We start from the raw sequence: 21,365 nt of genomic DNA on the forward strand, positions 1-21,365 counted from the left end.
AAATCCTATTCCAAAGTTTTTTCAATTTCTCCTTAAACAAGTATAATTGTTTATTACTTCTTTTATCCATTTGTTTGATATTTATTCAATGTTGTATAGTAGTATACTGATTCACGTGCCACTTGTTCCAAAATTGTCTCCTCCCACTCTCCCAAAGATTCTGCACACAAATTCATTCATTCTACTTTCTGGGTATTTAAAATAATATTTCATCTTTCCAAAGTACATTGTTTGCTCTCTTAAGTGAGGCAATCTATTTGCCAGTTACTTACCTTGTGGGACAAGAAGTACTTTCAAGCTTTTAGGACGTCATGGTTTGATTATGTGTGCTGCAGGCCAGCATGTTTGGTCTCCTAAGTTTTCTCTGGAATAAGTAGTCTTAAATTTGGAAGAATAAAACCTCAAGACAATACAAGAAGGAACCCACAATGATTACAAGAATCTGGGTAGCAGGAATATTGAGTACCCAGCACCAGCAAAAAAAAAAACAGTCTGACCAGATGGTCACAGGGCCCCCAGCCAGAATAGTCACATTTATTTTGCCAAGTGAAGTCTAACCCAGCCATCCCCTAAGACTTTGCATGTCCTTTGGAGATTTCAACTGTCCTATTAATTGTTTCTTTATAGACAAAGAGCCAAGGCCACTGCTGGCTAATCCCTTTTGGACAATTATATTTACTGAAACAAATGAGGAACTTCTCTTTCTATTGGTGTGATGTGGATGCTCATTTAGATTCTGCGGCTTTTCTTATGGTCCATTAGTTTCCACAGAAATCAATGCACAGAAATCAATGGGTCATGTCCGATTTCATAGGCAGCTGCATTGTACTAATTGTACTACTTGTACTTTCTAAGGATGAACCAACATGCATAAAGCTGGGTCAAAACGAACTCAAGTGATACTCTCACCCAAGGGGTTCTTGTTCATCATTTTTTTGCTTTTGAAACAGGATGTATATTGATGAAAGAGAAATCAACAATGGTGATTAAGCAGTTCTACAGATGATCTCTTGCAGTATCATCTTTGTAGGAAACACAGCTGAGAAAGAAAATCTACTAGTAAAAACATTGAGAGCCTTCTTCAATGGAATAATCATGTATATTTGGAGCTAAAATAACAACTCTCACATTTTTAAATGTAGTAGTACCCTACTGTCCGTCTCAACTCATATTTGTATATCAAGATCCTCTATGGGGACCCCATACTAGAACTGTTAACTCATGAACACCTAGTAATGTTAATTTTCTATAATCACCCAAAGAACACAATTAGGACACAGCATTTTGCATGGCAATTGGCACATAGTATGCCGATTGTGGGAAGAGGAACGTAGGAGAAAGGGTAATTCTCATCTTCAAACCTGTGGGCTTAGAGGTCAATGTTTTTGCATTCTTCCAGCTAATCTTACACTATCCAACAAGTGCTGCAGTTTCACTAGTTACTTTCTAGCTAATTGTCCATTTCTATCTTCTAACTTAACTGAAATGATATGAAATGAGGGAAGACCACAGACTTTGAAAAGGGATGACAAAGCAGTAAGACAAAGTGGAAAGCAATGGCTTGGGTGTTCAAATCCTGGCTCTGCCAGTTAATACCTATATGACAATGGTCAAATAATTTAACCTCTATAGGCCTTCTGTTTCCTCAGTGATTAAACTATTGAATTAGGTGACTTCAAAAGTTTCTTTCACCCCTAAATCCATGATTCTATGGCCAGGGTCCAACTAGATTTGCTTACTTGCTTACTAATATGAGATGTAGAGCAAGTAATTTTATCTCTCCGAGCTCAGTTTCCTCATCTGTAAAATGATGAGTTTGAATTAGATGGCCTGAGGTCCTTTCAAGTTCTACATGTATGATTCTACAATTTTATAAAATCCTCAGTGGCTAGGTCATAAAGGAAATACATCAGAGGATCTTTTTTCTCTCTTTTGAAAATCTAATGCCTGGACTTCTAGAACTCAGCAACTCTTGAATTTAGGCAACTCTCAAGAAGGCTAAGTTCTGAGATCATGTACTCTAAAGAATTCTAAATCTGCCCCCTTTTCCATTCCCATTCCCCTTTCCTTAAATTCCCCTTTCAGGTGGTATGCATGTAAGTATATGGCTCCCATCACGGGCTTCTGCAAAACATCATTGTCAGTAGGTGAGAGAGAAAAATTCCCTCTCCACACTCTACCTCACAGCATTCTGGGAGACACAAAGGAAAAGCAAGTATAACTTCCCTAAGAGTTCAAACCTTTCTCCAGAGCTCATTTCTTAACTCCTGACCATGGTCAATTTTCTCATTATTAAACTCTCAGCCTATCTTGTTTGCCAAGATAAATGAATGGACAAAAACAAGGGACAGAGGGCAATCCATGCAGGTAAGTCTGTGTAGTTGCTGCTGTTCAGTTTCAGACTGTTTTAGTGGTGTCCAACCCTTAGTGACCTCAGTTGGAGTTTTCTTAGCAAAGATACTGGAGTGGTTTCCCATTTCTTTCTCTGTGTTATGACCTCTACAGCTTTCATTTTTTGTGAAAATAAACTAACTGTTCCACTTATAAAGGAGAAAGAGATATACACAGACAGAGACAAAGAGAAAAAGAAACAGAGAAACAGACATTCTCCTATCTCTCTTTTAAGGCTAAACTTGAAGAACTGATATAATCATGGAAATTAGATGGGACATCTGCCAGAAACAACCCTGCTGAAATAGAAGAAAAATTAAAAAACTTAGAAATTTTAGCCAAAAAGCAGGGGGATACTGTGTGACTTTGTATATACATTAAAATAAGCATATGAAGGGCAGCACTGTTCTGAAGAGGTAACAAGTGAATAGGAAGACCTAAATTCAACTCCTGCCTTGGCTACTTACTAGATGTGTGACCCTGGGAAGTCACTTAACCACTTCTGCCTCAGTTTACTCATCTATAAAATGATAATAATAAGCACCTACCTCCCAGAGGTGTTGTGACAGTTGAAGGAGATAGCTAAACATGATATAAATGCTAACCATGATTACAGATTTAGAATACAAAAGGAAGTAAAACTTTGTAAGAAAACAAGAGTTCCAGGAGTATCTGTGACAAGTGACGGCAGAGCCCTGGTGATCATTTAAAAAAAGTATCTAATATGGATCACTACACTCAAGATCTGGCACATTCTGCCCACAACATTCAATTTCAGTGTGACTCAAGAGGAAGCTAGATAATGCGGTGGATAGAATGTTGGCCCTGAATTCAGGAGGAACTGAATTCAAATCCAGCCTCAGACACTTTAAAACACTTCCTAGCTTAAATTAACCCAGATTGCCTCAAAAAAACAAAACAGAGTGTGACTAAAGCACAAATTCCTCCATGAAAAAACTAAGAATAATTCCAACCACTATGAGAAAATTCCTTAGTCTGAGACAGAGATAAAAGAAAGATAAACCTCAAAAAAGATGGTGATTCCACAACAAGCCCAGGTAAAGTCTGAGAGAAAATAAAATGTCCTAGTCACAGGGAATTCTAGAGAAAGTTAGAGATACAAAATAGAAAAGCTAGAGAAGTAATAATAGCACCTGCCTTAGAATACAGGTGGAGAAATAATTGAAGAAGAAAAATTATCCAAAATAAAATCTGTACACCATATTTCAGAACATTATAAATGAAAATTGCCCAGAATTCTTAGAACCAAAGTAAACAATAAAAAGAATCCACCAGTTACGTAGGGGGGAAAAAACTAAAATGAAAACTCCTAGGAACACTATAACCAAAATCCAGAACTTCCAGGTACAAGAAAAGGAATCCAAATGTCAAGGATCCACAATAAGGTTTACAAAAGACTTTTAGTAGATACCAATAGGAAAGGGATTGGAATATGATATTCTAAAAGACAATCAAATAAAGGTTTACAATGAAGGATAACTTATCTGATAAAAGTATAATTCTAAAGGGAGGGAAAGAAGTCTTTAATGAAATAGATTACCAAACATTCCTGATGAAAAGATTAAGACTGAGCAAATATTTGTTAATGGAAATGTGGGGTACCAAGAAAAGCACAGAAAAGTAAGCTTATTTGTATAACTAAAAGGGAATATGAGGTTATGAAATGCCTGCAAGTTAACAGGGGGATAAAAAACAAAAGTTTTCTCAAAATCCTAATACTTTTAAAGGTCAAAGAGAAAACAAAACTGTCATTTTTTACACATGATATGTTAAGTGTTTTTAGAGAACCTGAATCAACTAAAAAGTAATTGAAATACAAACTTTTTAAATGATGCAGGGCACTAGGTCAACCCATATAAATTACCAGTATTTATACTTATAATCAACAAAACCCAGCAAGAAAAGCTAAAGAGAAAATTGTATTCAAAGGAAAAAAGAAGCTATAAAATACATGTGAGTGTTATCTTCCAAGATTTGCTCAGGAATGATTTGAATGTAACTATAAAAATGCTCTTTGCCGAAATAGGACAGATCTAATTAAATGAAGAAACAAACTCTAATATTTTACGTGCCTAGGAAAAATAACAACAAAATTCATAGGGAAAAACAAAAGGGCAAGGATGATGATGAAAAAAAGAAATGGCAAAGAATGGTATCTATTATTACTACTAGATCTTCAAGTGTACTATAAAATAATAATCATTACAATAATTTGGCAATGGCCAAAAAGAAAAAAAATTATTAAGAGATCAGATACACAACCCACAGAAGCAAATACAGTAGCCTGTTGCAAAAATATTTACAAACATTCCAGATATTGAGGGAAGGGCTTACTATCTGACAAAAAACAAAAAACTGCAAAGAAAATTAGATAGAAATATGGCAGACATTAGGTTTAGATCCATATTTCACATTTATCATGAAGTAGAGAACAAAAAAAATTACTTATCAAATTTATAAGGGAAGAGTTCATAACTAAATAAGGTGACAAAAGCACATAAAATGGACAAGGTTTTTGCACAAGCAAATCTAATGTAGTAAAAATTAAAAAGAAAATAAACAAGTGGGAAAAATCTTTGCAACAAGTTCTTTGAATAAAGATCTCATTGTCAAGATATATAAGAAAGTAATTCAAATTTATCAGACTAAAAGCCATTCCTCAAAAGATAGTCAAGGGATATGAGAAGAAAAGTTTTCAAAGGAAGAAGTGAGAGATATCACCAATTATATGAAATGTTCTAAATCACTGAAGAAATGAAAATTAAAGCAATTTTGGGTTGTACCTCACGTATCAGACATACAAAGATGAGAAAAGAGGAAAATGACAAGTGGGGGAGGGGCAATTAGTGCATTATTGATAGTTCTTAATTGGTGCCATTATTCTGGAAAATAATTTGAAACTATGCAGAAGCTTATCCTACTATGTATACCTTCCAATCCAGATACATTATAAATGATCTATGCCCCAAAAAAATCAGAGGAAAAGAATCTATATGTACAAAAATATTTATAGAAGCTCTTTTTTGCCATGGTCCCAAATTAGAAATTAATGAGGTATTCTCCTATTTTGGAAATGGCTAAAAATGGTGGCACAAAAATATAATGGAATATTTTGTCATAAAACCACTTTGTGCAATAGCTATCAAAATTTATAAATTATAATTAAGCACATTGTAAAGGAATCAGTAATAAAAACTCAAACAACTTTCCCAGTTTTATTTTGTCACATTACTGTTACAGTAATAGAACTTAAATTATACAAAAAAAAATTTGTACAGTTAAAAATCTTTGGCTAGGCAAAGCCATATATGTATATATATATATATATATATACACACACACACACACACACACACATAACACACACACACACACATACACATACACACACTCACATACACACGCATACATACATCCATATACACCCACCCACAAAACAAGGGTTTTCATACATCCATACATGGGTTTTTACATATGTACAAAAAGATTTTAAAGAGTTTTTACAATTTACCAAAATAAGACATAAGCAGAAGCATAAAAAAACTGATATGAAAACTATAAATACATTTACAGTTAAAAAAAACCAAACCCCATGAAACTGGGGTGATGGATTGGAGTTCCAGGTATGTTGTTATTTTGAAAAATCAAAGACAAACTTTTTATACAATCAAAATGATGCTGCTTACATTTTCATACAGATAAGGGCATCTTAACTTGTTAGAAAACAACTATGCCACAAAAAACGTGTAAATTATTCAGCTAGAACATGAAAAAAAAATAACAGGCTGACTTATATTAGGTTTATTTACCACTGAAATAACTAAAAAATCAAATTGAGTTAGTCAACAAGTAAAAAAAATATAGAAATGTCTTTTAAAGTCCACAGACTTTTCAGTAGATATCTTTAAAATGACGAGGATTTTGAACTTCCATTAGTACACAAAGTGTCAATTCTGACTCCAAGGAATTCAGCAAATTATCTGTAAAGCAAAGAAGAAGGATAAATATTATATTCTATCTTTCTCATATTCAAATTTCTTAAGAGAGTAGCTTTTCTGAAAAGACAGATAATAGATAAAATACATAATTTAAATATAGTGGCATTAAATTTAGGATTTATCTTAAAAGAGCCAACTTTATAATTTATTTTTTTCTCAATTGTCACCAACACTATGAGACTAAAAGTATAAGAAAATTACTTGAAATAATACAATAAGAATAAAGTAGCATAATAGCCCAACTGTAGCCAGAATAAATCTAAAATATGAAATCAGTTTAAATTGCAATATCATAACTACAACTTTCTATACTATAAGCATCAATTATAGAATGAAAACATTATTTAATGTATATAACTGAATGGAATATGTACTTTCAAATAACAACTAATAATGAAAACTCAAAGTTCAAGAGAGATTTTCAATGTAATATTTTGGTCCAGACCTGTGATTTTATTGGTGTAGGGAACTCCTCAGAGAGGAAACACACTGTTCAATGCAGATCTCCATCTCTTCTACTATTTACAATCTTAAGAGAACTTCCTGGGGTATTATGAATTTAATTCAATTGATCAGTCACATAGCCAGTGCATATAAAAGGGCAGCACTTGAATTCATGTTTTTCCAATTCTCTTTATCCGCTACTAGATGTTACTACTCAATAAATCAGAATAAATCTTTGCAAAAATCTTGACAACTCTTGTGACAAATACAAACTATAACAGAATTTTTAACTTCTCTTTAGAATCTCTCCAAAATCAGTATTAAAACATATGTAATCAACTTTATAATAATACATTTTTAAACTATACAGTTGTTATATTTAACCTTTCACAATCAAATTTATTTTCCAAACTAGGAGTTCGAATTTGCCAAACTCAAATAGAAACAGAGGCCACTAATTTATACATATATTATGCCAGACTTCCCAGTCTGCTTATTGGCTTTTTAAATGTTCTATTATCTATGTTTTATTTTATTAAATATCTCCTAATTACATTCTACTGTGCTTCAGATCCTCCTTGGGAATGCTGTAGATTGTGTATTTCACACTTCTGTTCTAACCTACTTTTGGAACTAGTCTGTAGGCTAGAATTTAGGTAGCAAAATAGTCATTCTGAACAGAGAAATTGCAGAGAACTCAGTCTAAAGACTCTTAAGAAGCATTAACTACCTGCATTTTGACTTTTCAAAGAGCTTCATTAATTGCTGGAATCTTTCTGAAACCTGAAAAATTAAAAAAGCATTTTAATACCCAAGATTTCAGAACAATTACAATTTTTATTAAAATTTAATAAGATATCATGATCTTGTCTTAAGAGTGACATGAATTTCCTCATTTGCAAAATGAAAATAAAACTACTTGCTACAATGATTTTCAGAATATTGTGAGGATCAGATGAGATAACATATGTGGCAGTGTTGTGTATAAACCATGAAGTGCTATTATCAATATAAGGTGGTAGGAGAATTATTAATAGTAAGATGAACTGATAATTAAAGTCTTGTAATTAATAACTGTGAATTTGTGCGTTTATAATCACAAAATTTATTAGATGCATTAAGAACAAAGTTTGAAATACCTGATTTGGGCTTTTATTCAACTTGGTAGCTAGGAAAGTAAAAGTTTTTGCTGATGGTCCTCTTTTCTGACACTCCAACAGAATTTCTCTGTCATCATCTCTGAGGGGAAAAAAAAATTATTTAGTTTATAGACATCAGATCAGAGGAATAGTACCAATATAATGAATTAAAGACATATATGTACGTTTAGTCATATCTCTAGGTCCTAAGAAAGTAAGTTAGCATTCTACAAATGTTCTAATTCCACAAATAGAAAATTACATAAGAAGACTTACTACTATACTCAAGAACTCATGCTTTAACAGTAATGATCTAGCTAAGTATATGACCCTCGGAAAGTAATTTAACCTGTCATAGTCACTTTTCTCATCTGTAAAATGAAGATAGTAATAGCATCTACCTTAGGGGGTGATTGTGAGATTCAAGGAGATAATATATGTAAAGCATTCTATAAATCTTAAAAGTACTAATTAATATTAGTTAATGCTATTTGTTAAGAAAATAAGTCTTGCTCTTTGATTTCATATGTCAAACTAAGTATATGAGAGCTTACAAATATGTAGTACTGCCATTAGCTACAAACAAAATGCAGATGCTTACATTTGAAGAACTGCAGTAATAAATTATAGTAGGTTTACCCACTAAAATAAATGACCTGACAATAAGCCATTCCACACTAAAGAAAAGGATCAACCCTACTACTCTGCTTACTTTAGTATAGTACTGACTTGGAAATTTATTCTTCAGCTATATGACGAGTTAAAGTAAAAGGGCATAGTTCTCCCTCCCCAACTACATTAACTATAGAGTTAAAGAATTCCTAATTTCTGAAAATATATATATTTAAAAATATACATAAAAATATTACAGTATCACAGAGCATCTTACCTTGTCCATGAAATCACAACTTCTCCCTTTTTTTTAATAACATTCTTTGCCGAAAGACTTGTAGGAGATGGAAAATTTGATGATGAGCCATCTTTATTCTCTGGAATTGCTTTTTTCTTATTACATGTCTTCTGGTGAGCAGTATCGCTCTCTTCAGAACTTTCAGTACTTTTTTTTTCTCCATTGGATAATTCAGTTTCAATTCTTTGTTTTTTTTTAGTGGAATGATTTAGATCAGAATTTTTTCGCTTTTTCTGCATGTTTGCTGAAACTCCATTACATTCTAAATGATCACGATTTAATGTAGATTCTGATCCAGTATTATCTTTATTTAATATACTCTTACTGGGAGGATCTACTGTCAAATCAATACATGTGCTCTCAACAACACATTCCAAAGGTTCATTTGTCAGATGTTCCTTTTCTTTTTTACTATTATCTTCACCTAAACTTGTTGCAAGCAAAGCACACTCACTCTCATTTACTTTACTATCATTTGAAGTCTCTTCTGTTAGATCAATGAATACATCTTTAGCAACATGTTGTAAAGGTTCATCTGTAACTCTATCTTGATCCAATCTGTCTGCTGGACATTCTAACTGATCAATATTTAAAATAGAGTCTGCTGCAAGTTTCCCAATGTTTTCAATCTCAATGGAAGAAGGTTTTGTTAAGTCTATGTATGAGTTCTCAAGACTGCACTGTACATGATTTGGAACGTCCACAATTGTAGGCAATTCTTTGATGCCATCAGCTACCTTTGGTTCCCACATTTGATTCAATTCAAAACATTCACCTATAATTTCACTTTTGTGTTCTACTTTATCTGATGGATCTTTAAATAACTCATATATATCAGGAATTTCTGTCTGTACAGTAGAACTCTGATCATTATCCAAATTTTCGGTATTAACATTTCTCTTAGAATTTTCTGATCCTTCCACAGACTGAATTGTAGAATTCTGACAAGAGATACTCTTTTCTACAGTTTCACTGGTGTCTTTCTCCATTTCATGTAAAGAAACTGCAGACTGTTCACTTGTTTTATTTTGATCAAGACCTGATGAGGAAGGTGGCACTGCATGCCGAATTTTAACAATAAAATGATCATTGGATTTCTCCATTATGACAGCTTGCATTGGGAGGTTAGGATGATACTGAAAGCCAGGAGCAACAGGCCTACTAGTCCATGATGATGAACAACTTGATCTACTGCTTGAATTATCAGACTCCAGAGCTAAATGAATATCTTGTTCAGTGGCATCTTCTTCTTCAAGTAGGGCATCTTCACTAAAATGGGCACTAATAACTTCTTCAGGAGTTGAACTAGATGAAGTTTCAGGCTTTAGAAAACTAAGATGACCATCTGATTTCAGAGGTGATGGTACAGTTAGAGAGACTGCTAAATCTTCAAGAAGAATTGAAGGAATGCAGGACTTACTCTTTTCTGAATTGCACACATTCTCTTTACTCAAAGCTACACAAGTAGAAACTTCAAACATGCAACTTTCATCTAGCACATCAGGATGAACTGGCAATTGAAGTCTGGATGAAAGAGATGGAGTCTTTTCAAATGATGAGGAAGACCAATTAAGATCAACAATTGTTTTAAGACTTGGAGAAGATACTCCTGAACCTTCTTCTATATGACAAGCTGAGGTAAATTCACTTCTCTGACTCTCTGAAGAATGTTTTTCTGGTGTCTTCAATTCCCACTGACACTTTTCAATACAATTAACACTCTGATCCAAAAGATCAGAACCTTGCAACAAACTTTTAAATATTTCTCCCATCTGGGCATCACTCACTAGATTAAAAGTCAGACTAGATGCCTGTTGCTCTGTAAGAATTTCAAAATTATGTTCTACTTTCTTATTTAAGTTTTTGCCTGTCTCTGCACCTTCTATTGTGTTTTCAGTAGTTTTTGTGGAAATTAGAGTACTCTGAAATTCATTTTGTTCCATAGATGATACTTTGGAAGGGGTCTCCTTTGTGTTGCCTATAGAGATATTTAAACATTTTTCAGAACTTTGTTTCACTGCATCAGGTTTGGGGATTTTTTGATCTTGGTAATGTTTTTTTTCAGGCTTCTGACATCCCAGCATTGATATGTGGTCAACTGACTGCTCTGTCTTTTGGGATGTGACTTTCAAAGATCCTTTATTAGAATGATCTACATTCTCTCTTGGATTAACTGAGTATTTTGATTTATCTTTATTTGCCACATCAAGCTTTCCTTCATCACTGTCACTTCCCAAACTAACGGAATCACAGAACTTTATCAAAATTTTCTTCAGTTTTGAAAACAAATAATCCAGTTGTTCTTCTACAAATTTCCACAACTTCTTTTTCATATCTGGCAGCTGCTGTTCAAATAAACGATTAACTATGCCATTCTTTTTAACCTGCCTAAGTTTAGATTCTATAACATCACAGAGATTTTGTTGTAAAGTATCCACTGACTTTGAGATTTTAGATAAATTCAAGTATTTGATCAGTGATGTAAAGTTCAAAATTGCAGATTCAATTATCCGTTGAAATTGTTGTAGTGAAAATTTTATTTTGAATTTCATATAATTTTTCCTGACATGTTTTCTTATAACTTTCAGCATTTGCATAACCTCTTGAACAGAAGAAGGCTCAACAATAATTTGAACTATCTTTTCCAGGCAAGAAGTACTCACTGTTTTTGTTTTATTTTCTGTCTTAGAAAAATTAGGATCATTTGATAGTTTATCTTTCTTGTTCTTGATTTGATGAACTTTGACAGAAACATTATTTCCAGTGCCTTCGTCCAAATGTGTACTACTAGTTTTTCTGATTTGGGGACTCTGATTTATGCTTTGTACTTCAGCAGAAGTTCTTGGTTTGGCATTTTTATTATTTTCAAAATTTCTTTGTGGTTTAGATCTTTCACTGTCACTTACAATTTCTCCTTCTTCAAGTTCATCTGAAGATAAATCTGTATTGAGATTGACTTCAGAACATTTATCAGGTTTGCATAATGGCTTCTGATTTTCTTTGTTGAGTTCATTTGATAAATTCTTAGAGGGAGGGCTAACCATGTTTGCTGGAACTAAATCTATAAAAAGAAAAGTTTAAGAAATGTTTCAATTAGCCTGCAGTTTAAGACATTTTTTTTAAAGTCAGGATTTAGTACATATCATTGATCTTGAGGGGTATAAAATTCACTAGTTACAGGTGCTGGTACAAAATGCTTTGAATAAAAGTATATCAAGAAATATTTAATTAAGTGATTATATAGTTTAATTATGTAGTTACTCTTTATTATTTGTAGGCCCATCATTCCTAATGACTTATTTATCTCTGGCATATTTTGCCTTTAAATCCTTGGTGACATTACCATTTATACTCTATACCTACCTAACTTTCACAAGACTGTATCTCTGTGTGCTCTTATTTTACAAGTTGCTTGTTTTCCTTAAACAGAAATTTAAAGGAAAAGAGATAACAAGTTCCCACTCTTATCCTGGAACTATTACCCAGAAAGACTTTGTAAATTAACACATTTAAGTATCACACAAACAATGAACCAACCAAAAAGAGCAAAAGAAAGGGTGATGGTAAAGAGATAAGGATAGGGAAGTGTGAAGAAAAGAAAACAAAGAGTATCTATTTTGTTTAGACTCAGAGAAAGAAAATGGAAGCAATATTAGTGTCAGATAGTATAGGTGATTAGAAGAAATGAATTCAAATCCCATTACCTTTGATAAAAGGCATGTGACAGGGAGCACACAATTCAGATAGGATTATAGATTTAGAACTAGAAGATCTAATCCAATCCCACCTGTTTACAGCTGAGAAATTGAGGACCAGAAAGGTCAAATGATTTGACCAGAGTCACATATAGTCAATATATTTCAAGGCAGCACTTTAACTAAGGTCTTCAAGACTCTGAGGTCAGCTCTCTTGCCATTAGGCCATGTTGCAAGGAACCAATTCTTAATGTTTATGATTTTTTTTTTTAAATAGAGGAAAACAAAAAATATACAATTACCCTTATGGTTGTTTTTTAACACTGGAACTCTGCCTGGACTTTCCATCCTAAGAATTTTAGCTGCAGGACGAATTGGACTATTCAAAGGACTGATGACTTGAGGAATAGGTCTCATATGATTGAGATCAATACTCATTACAGAATTTTCATCATCATGGTACTCTGAGTTTGTTTCTCCAATTTCTATTCTATTGTCCACCACATTTATTTGAAGATAGGGTTCTAAGTTCTGCTTGGGTAAACACAGCTCCACATTACAAGCATTATTGTCAACAAGAGGTATAGATTCAACATGTGACTCAGACTTGGCGTCACCATTCTCTGATGAGAGTGTTGGAAGAACAGGATGTGTCCCAGTAGGACAGCTCTCACCAGTGTCAGTCACCTCCACTGAAAGGTCTGATTTAATACTATTCATGTTTTCAGGAACAACAGAGGAGTCCAATTCATCATTGCTTATATTCTCCAATTCCAAGCCAAAATTGCAAGGAACAGCTACATGTAGTACATCCATTAAAACAGGAGCTACATTATCATTAATTGTTTCTAGCATGTCCGTTTGTGGTTTAAGTGGCGAGTCTTTTCTAGAAATAGGCAAGTCACAAGGCACATTGTCACCAACAGATTTTACTGAAGAATCATTTGCATTCTTTATTTTGTCTTCCAAAATGATGATTTTAGATTTGGAACCTGCCAGTATGACATCATTTTGTTCTAGTGACCATGACTTGGTTTCTTCTTTATAATCAATGTTCATGGACACTGGTTTCACTGATTTTGCCTGCAATGACGTTTCAGAAGCATGTGTGTCACTGGATTTGGGACTATCATTTATTTTAATTTTATCTTCCTGACACAGAAATTGCTTTTTAGCAGGAGAAAGTGTTAAATTTAATTTTTCCATAAAACTTAGCTTGAGGTTACTTTTTGTTTCATTCTGGCCGTTTTCAACTTTCTTAAGTTCTTTCCTATCTTTTCCTTCAGAAATTTCTTCAACCTTTGAAACTTCATTTTTGTCATTTTGTTCATTCCTTTTCTTTGAATCAACAACAGTTTTTTTAATTTCTTTTTCAGCCTTTTGTAAATGTTCTATGGGCATTTTTCTTTCACATCGAGCATATCTGCTTTCATGGCTTTCTTTCTCTCTTTTCCTTTTATCTTCAGTTCTGTGTCTTTCTGTTTTTGAATATGTATGGTATTTACTATCATCTTCCTTGGAGTCAAAGTATTTGTGTGTCCTACTGCTTGAAACAGGTGGAGATCTTTTGTCTTGAAATCCATAATCATTTATATTTCTGTCTCTTTTAAATTCTGTTTCCCTTCCTCTTCTATCTTCTATATGGGGTTTAGTTGATTTATGAAAACTTCTCGCTGTTTCATTCCATGAATGAGAAGGGGGTACTCTTTCAAATCTTCTCCACTGTTCATGATCTTTTACTATCGATTTGGATTTTGGATCGACTTTTCTATCATCTTTGTCATATGGCCTAGGTTCTTTTCTACTTAAATTTTGTGACCTTTCACTTTGCCTTTCTAGTCTTTCGTCATTTTGAGAATCTACTCGAGTATGTGACCTTCCTTTAGGTGCCTCTTTTTCCCAGGAAGAGTTAATCCAATCACTTCTATAATCTGAATCTGGGCTACTTTTCAACTTTGAATTTTTATTTTCTGGCTTTGGCTCCATTTTACCACATTTATCACGAGGACCTTGTGACCTTCGATCAACATCAATATTTCTCTTTTCTCCATTTCCACTGCTACTGTGAAATAAGCCTTTTCTTACTCTATCGGCTCCCCTGTTATAATGTTCACAATTTTTTATTTCTTTTCTTCCTCTTCTACCATCATCATCTGAATTCTCCTCCATGACCTGATTATGCTGATTTGACCAAATGCCACCATTGTAACGTTTTTCAGCAGATGTAGGTAGATGTGAAGTGCTTCTTTTTTCACAGTGTGATTTACTTTCTTTTTCCTGGTTTGGTGATAAAGTGCTATGATGTACATCTTTGGAAGAGTCATTTTTACTTCGATGATCAGCCTTGGGACTATCATCTAACCGTGGAGATCTGAACTTGAGATCTTTTGTTTTAGGTGTGTCTGATGATCTTGAATTTGTTGATCCTGGAAGGTTGATTCTTGAGTGATTTCGAAAATGTGGAAATTCTGAAAGTCTGTGTAGAAAAGAGAGATTTATTAAAACAGAAAAATTATTTGTATATAGAACAACATTGTATTTCATACCAATTACTAGCTCTAACTGAATAATATATTTTTGGTTCTTTGGACAACATTTCCGGTTACTGAATTGGCAAAGTCTATTTTTCTTTGGTTAAGAGAACAATAATTACAATAATTATGTACTGGTTTTAAAATTATGTAGCTCTATCTTTCTCCTTCATTTTCATTCCTTCCTTCCAACTTGCTGCAAAGATTTTTAGTTTCAATCTTTCCTCAACAGCCACTATATACTTCTCTTACTCTTCAACAGAAGTAGTACTATGTTTATAAACTCTTCTACCCTCCTATCTCGCATATAAAAACCTTAGTTTTACTTCTTCTGTAACATGTATTATATATTTTTCTTGCACTTACTCACCCCAACCCCAGTTCCAAGTAAAAGAATAGATTTAGTGGAACTTTGTTGGTCATCAATGACATTCATTCAAAAACCATGGATTAAAGTACCTATTATGTTCAAAAACAATACTAGGATCCTGAGATATACTTAAGATAAATTATGGAACTACTCTGATGGAGCTCATAATACAGCAAGATGAATATCATATATATATAAGTACAAAGAAAAAATGTAAAATAGTTATGCAACCAAAAAATATAATAACAATATAAATAGATCATTTATATTGTAGATCATTATATTGTAATAACAGATATAGAGCTAAGTACTGGAAACAGAACTATTTATATGATAACTACAAAAAATCTAAGTGAAAAACTTCAGAATCCTGAATACTACAGTGATCAATTAATTACAGAGGACTTGACAATGAAACATCATAAAGCCAGTCTGTATCAGAAAAGAGACCAGAGGCTAGGTCTTCGCAGATCTAAGGCCAGCATTCACTATGCAACATTGCCTTTTAAAACATTTAAAAAGGTGAAAATAAGGAAAAATCAGAAAAGATCATTACTAATTAGGGGAAAAATCAGAGAAGAGTTTCTGGAAAAGGTAAAATTTGAGCCAAACTATGAAATGTCAGTATAAATTACAAGAGTATTTCAGAAGTAGGAAATTATATATGGAAAGTTACTATTATAGGCAGAAAAACATTGGATATATAGAAGAGCTCAAAAAGGATCTTGAAAATTGAGAGAGAGGAAAAACTAAGAAGAGAAATGAGTGTGATACAAAAGAAAATACAAAAAGCTAATGAGGAAAAGAATGCCTTAAAAAGCAAAATTGGCCAAATAGGAAAAGAAATACAAAAGTTCACTGAGGAAAATAAAATTGTAAATTTTAATTGTAAATTAAAATTGAACAAATATTAGTTAATGACAATGAGAAATCAAGAAACAATAAAACAAAACCAAAGAATGGAAAATAGAAAACAATATGAACTATCTCACTGGAAAAACAATTGACCTGGAAAATAGATCCAGGAGAGATAATTTTACAATTATTGATCTAGAAAACCATAATCATCTAAACATTATCTTTCAAGAAATTATCAAGGAAAACTATCCTGATTTTCTAGAACCAGAGTGGTAAAATAAAAATTGAAAGAATTCACAAATCACTTCCTAAAAGAGAACCCCAAATGAAAAATACCATGAATGTTATAGTCAAATTCTGGAATTCCCGGGTCAAGCAGAAAATATTGCAACTATCCAGAAAAAAACAATTCAAATATAGTGGAGCCACACTCAGAATAACACAAGACTGAGGGGACTTGGAATATAATTTCCCTTCAATTGCTTTTTCCTTATTTTTGCCTTTTTAAATGTTTTAAAAGGTAGTGTTGCATAATAAATCCTAGCCTCTAGGCCAGGTCCAAAAAAACCTAGATTGAGATCCCTCTTCTTTATTTTTTCTTTTAAACATATTTCCACATTTATCATGCTACATAAGAAAAATTTTAAAGGGGAAAAAATAAGAAAGAAAAAAACAAGCAACCAAACGACAACAAGAAACAAGAAAAATACTACATTGTGATCCACATTCAGTCCCATAGTCCTGCCTCTGAATGGAGATGGCTCTCTCCATCACAAGTCTATTGGAACTGACCTAAATCACTTCATTGTTGAAAAAAGCCAAGTCCATCACAGTTGACTACCACATAATCTTGTTGCTGTGTACAATATTCTCTTAGTTCTACTCAGTTCACGTAACACCATTTCATGTAAGTCTCTCATTTCATGTAAAGCTTTTCTGAAATTACTCAGGTCTTCTAATATGTACTGGCTTTAAGATACTAGGCAAGTCACTAAATCTGTCAGTGATCTGAGCAAGTTGCAAAGGTGATAAACTGCATGTGAGTTCTCCATATCAAAGAAACTACAGGGTCAGGCCCCAGCTAAAGTATATTCTATTGATAGTTTTTCTTACATTACTATCATTTCCCAATAATTTACTCCCTATCTTCCACCTACCCCTAAATCTCCACCTCCAGTAGAATCTCTTCTTGGAGCAAAGCACATACTGGCCATATGCTTTATTCTGCACTTATACCAATTCTCTCCAGAAAGCAATGAAAACATATGTTTATTCTACACTTATACCAATTCTTTCCAGAGCTTCAGAAAGCAATGAAACTAGGATTACAACCAAAAATCACCTACTGAGCAAAAATGAGTATAATCCAACAGAAAAAGTAGATTTTTCAAGCATTCCTGACGAAAAGACCAGAACTGAACAGAAAATCTGATTTTCAAATATAGTACTCAGGAGAAGCATTAAGGAGGTAATCGGGGAAAAGATACCATAAGGGACTTAATATCCCTTTAAGGGGTATCTTAAGGGATACCCTTTATCTGTTTACATTCCTACATGGGAGGATGATGCTTGTAACTCATAAAAACTTTCTCATTATTATAGTAGTTAGGAGTATATGTAGACAGAAGGGCATAGTTGATATAAACTGATAATACATTTTTTAAAATAAGGAAACTTAGGAGTGAGAGAGGAATGTAATGGGAGAAAGGGAAAGGGAAAAGTGGAATGGTGTAAATTATCTGCCATAAAAAAGAGACAAAAGACTTTCAGAGTGAAGGAGAAGAAGGGGAAGACAGGTTGAGTGAATGTACCTTATTATCTTATCAGAATTGGCTCAAAGAGAACATAACATACAGTTAATATGGATCTAGAAATCTATCCTACTCTGCAGGAAAATAGGAGGGAAAAGGGATACAGGAAGGGGAGAAGGTGATAGTAGATAGGACATTACCGGGGGAGGACTGGTCAATAGCAAAACTTTTCTGAGGAGGCTCAGAATAAAAGAAGAAAACAATAAACAGGGGGGAAAATATAGCTCACAATCCTAACTGGGAAATTAGTTTCGAAACAAGTTTCTCTGATGAAGTCTCATTTCTCAAATGTATAGATAACTGAGTCAAATTTAGCAAAAAAAAAAAAAAAAAAAAAAAAAAAAAAAAAAATCATTCCCTAATTGATAAATGAACAAAAGAAATGAGCCTATGTCCAAAGGGCTATAAAATCTTATGTAGCCTTTAATCTAAAATACCACTACTAGAAATGAATCCCAAAAGATTTTAAAAAAGGAAAAGAATCTATGTACAAAAAATACTTATAGCAGCTCTTTTCTCAGAAAATGAACTGGAAATTGAGGGGATGCCTATTGGGGAATGGCTCAATAAACTAGGTAATATGATTATGATGGAAAAAGAGAAATGAGGAGTAGGATGCTCTTACGAAAACCCAGAAAATCATCTACAACTCAAAGTGAAATGTATTGTATACAAAGTAATAGCAATGTTGTGGGATGATCATCTGTAAATGACTTTGTTATACTCAGCAATACAATGATCTGCAACTGGGGAGAATTTGTGATGAAAAATGTTATTCATACAAAGAACTGATTGTATCTGAATACAGATTGAGGCATACTTTTTTTAAACTTTGTTTTTCTTGAGGATTGGAGTTTTTTTTGTTGAGTGGGGAAGATCTATATTTTCTTTCGAAACATGACTTTTATGGACATGTTTTACATAACTTCACATGTGCCTTCCTTAATGGGGAGTAGAGAGAAAAAGGGAGAAAATCTGGAATTCAAAATTTTAAAAACAAATGTAAAAACACTAATCCAAAGGGTATTTTTTCAAGGATAACGTAAAAAAAATTAAGCCAATTACTCAAAAATAAGGACACTAAAAAGAATTATTTTGTATTTATAATGTACAATACACATCACATTATGGTTTCAAAAAAATGTCAGCTGTATGCAACAAACCAGAAAATTTTCATATTTGCTTTTAAAAAAAGAATATAAATGCTAAAATGTGTCCTATGAAAACAATATTTACACATTTCTCTTAGCTCTGTACTTAAAACCCCAACCTACAAAGACTTCAAAACCCCATAAATAGAAATAATGTTCAAGAAAATACACTGTTGTCTTAAAAATAAAATTTCAGTAAGATCTGAAAAGAGAAAAAAAGCTAAGAGTCAAAAGAGTAAGCGAGCAAACAAATTGTGGTATAATGGAATATGTCACATTAATAAATGATAAATAATAAAGAGATGAAATGATGACTCAAGAGAGTATACACAACCACAACACCTTAAATGGCAAAAAAATCACTAAAAGAAATCCTGTCTAACTCTTGAGTAAATTAAAAACCAATAATGATCTAAGAGAACTGATAATGAAATATGCCTCCCTTTTCTTGGTAGGAAGGCAACAATCAAGGAGAACAGGTTGTTGAAATATTGTTAGACACCTCAGTGGAGTTTTTTTTTTCATTTTTCTTCTAAGTAAGAAACCCTTACTTAGAACTGTTCAATTTTTTGTACAGCAAAATAACGTTTTGGTCATGTATACTTATTGTGTATCTAATTTATATTTTAATGTATTTAACATCTACTGGTCATCCTGCCATCTAGGGGAGGTGGTGGGGAGTAAGAGGTGAAAAATTGGAACAAGAGGTTTGGCAATTGTTAATGCTGTAAAGTTACCCATGCATATAACCCGTAAATAAAAGGCTATTAAATAAATAAAAAATAAAGAAATAAAGCAATTAAAAAAAAAAAAAAAAAGAAGGGAGAACAAACAACCTCTGTGAACCTGAATAAACTTATCCCAATATCTGGAATATAGTAAGCATTAAATAAAAATGCTTACAGACAAAAAACAAAAAACAAAAAAACAAACAAACAAACAAACAAAAAAAAAAGAACTGTTCAATTCAAGGTGGGGTGAAAATTAAAGAAATAACCATGATGAAAAAAAAACAACCAATGAGTATTCTCTTAAATCAACAGATACTCAAGAATACAATTAGTATTATATATGGAGAGGAGAGGGAGGAAAAAAGCAATTAAAAAGCAGTCTTCAGGACTTATTGCCCAAATTGCTACCATAAGAATAGTTAACACATTCCTAACAAAAGCCTGAAATTCACAACAGGGCAAGTAATGATATAAAACTCCCATAAAAAATATAGGAAGTAATTTCTTTAACCTAGTATACTTAGGATGAAGTCAGAAGCAAGCAGCAGCTTCAGTGCTGTGGCTCAAACCGCAAGGTATCACATCCAGCCTCTAGCCCAGTTTGCGAAGAATCCCACTCTGAAGGAGAACCTATAATTCTGCCACTATGAACCAAAAGAGCTACCCAATAAGCTAATAGGTGTGGAGTCCTGCACCAATCTAATCTTGCACAGACTCAAACTCTGGTCAGTTACTTATAAAGCTCATACCAGGGAAGCAGCAATCATAATTTGCTCTGGACCCAGACCACTTTGGAAGCAACAAAGCTTAGCTTGCAGATCCTCAGCGTGAGTATCCCAAATATCCTGAAATAACACAATACTCAGTACCTCAAGGAAGGCAAAACCAGCCCACAAGTATCCCCAAAAGAAAAAGTCAAAGGAATGTCACAGCCAAAATCCAAGGCCTCCACATGAAATAAAAAGACAGAAACAACTCATTCAAGTACCAACAAACCAGTCAGGACATATAACAATTGACAGCTTCTACCATAAATATATGGAAGTCCTGAAATACAGTATTCCAAAAAGCAAAAGGAACAGGTTTAATATCAAGAATAACTTAACTCTGCAAAGAAGAAAATAATCCTATAGGAGAAGCCTTTAACAGAATATTTCATTTTCAAGCATTTCTGACAGAAAGTCAATTGTTTTTGTAATCACATAATTTATATTTCCTTCTATCTTTTCAATCTTTTAATTTTGTTTTAGGAGTTCTTGCTATTTCATGAAATCATTGATTTCTGTTTGGTCTAAAAGATAATTTTCAGGGATTT

General features: G+C 33.1%; 1 protein-coding gene across 2 annotated transcripts in view; it reads right to left on the minus strand.

Moving 5' to 3' along the window:
- Nucleotides 1-5,601: 5,601 nt before the first annotated feature.
- CASP8AP2 (caspase 8 associated protein 2) overlaps nucleotides 5,602-21,365 on the minus strand; it is a 42,885-nt gene continuing 27,121 nt past the window's right edge. Inside the window, exons 7-11 of one of the 2 annotated variants that reach the window (XM_023503109.2) lie at nucleotides 12,901-15,074; nucleotides 8,883-11,964; nucleotides 7,994-8,093; nucleotides 7,585-7,637; nucleotides 5,602-6,392 (exon numbers count right to left, since the gene is read on the minus strand). In XM_023503109.2, the coding sequence (XP_023358877.2) occupies nucleotides 6,389-6,392; nucleotides 7,585-7,637; nucleotides 7,994-8,093; nucleotides 8,883-11,964; nucleotides 12,901-15,074 (5,413 nt within the window). In that variant the 3' untranslated portion in view covers nucleotides 5,602-6,388. Of the gene's footprint in view, nucleotides 6,393-7,580; nucleotides 7,638-7,993; nucleotides 8,094-8,882; nucleotides 11,965-12,900; nucleotides 15,075-21,365 lie in introns of those variants that run through there. The other variant, XM_031964520.1, reaches the window with a different exon arrangement.

Source organism: Sarcophilus harrisii, chromosome 4 (assembly GCF_902635505.1).
Source record: "Sarcophilus harrisii chromosome 4, mSarHar1.11, whole genome shotgun sequence".
Classification (NCBI taxonomy): domain Eukaryota; kingdom Metazoa; phylum Chordata; class Mammalia; order Dasyuromorphia; family Dasyuridae; genus Sarcophilus; species Sarcophilus harrisii.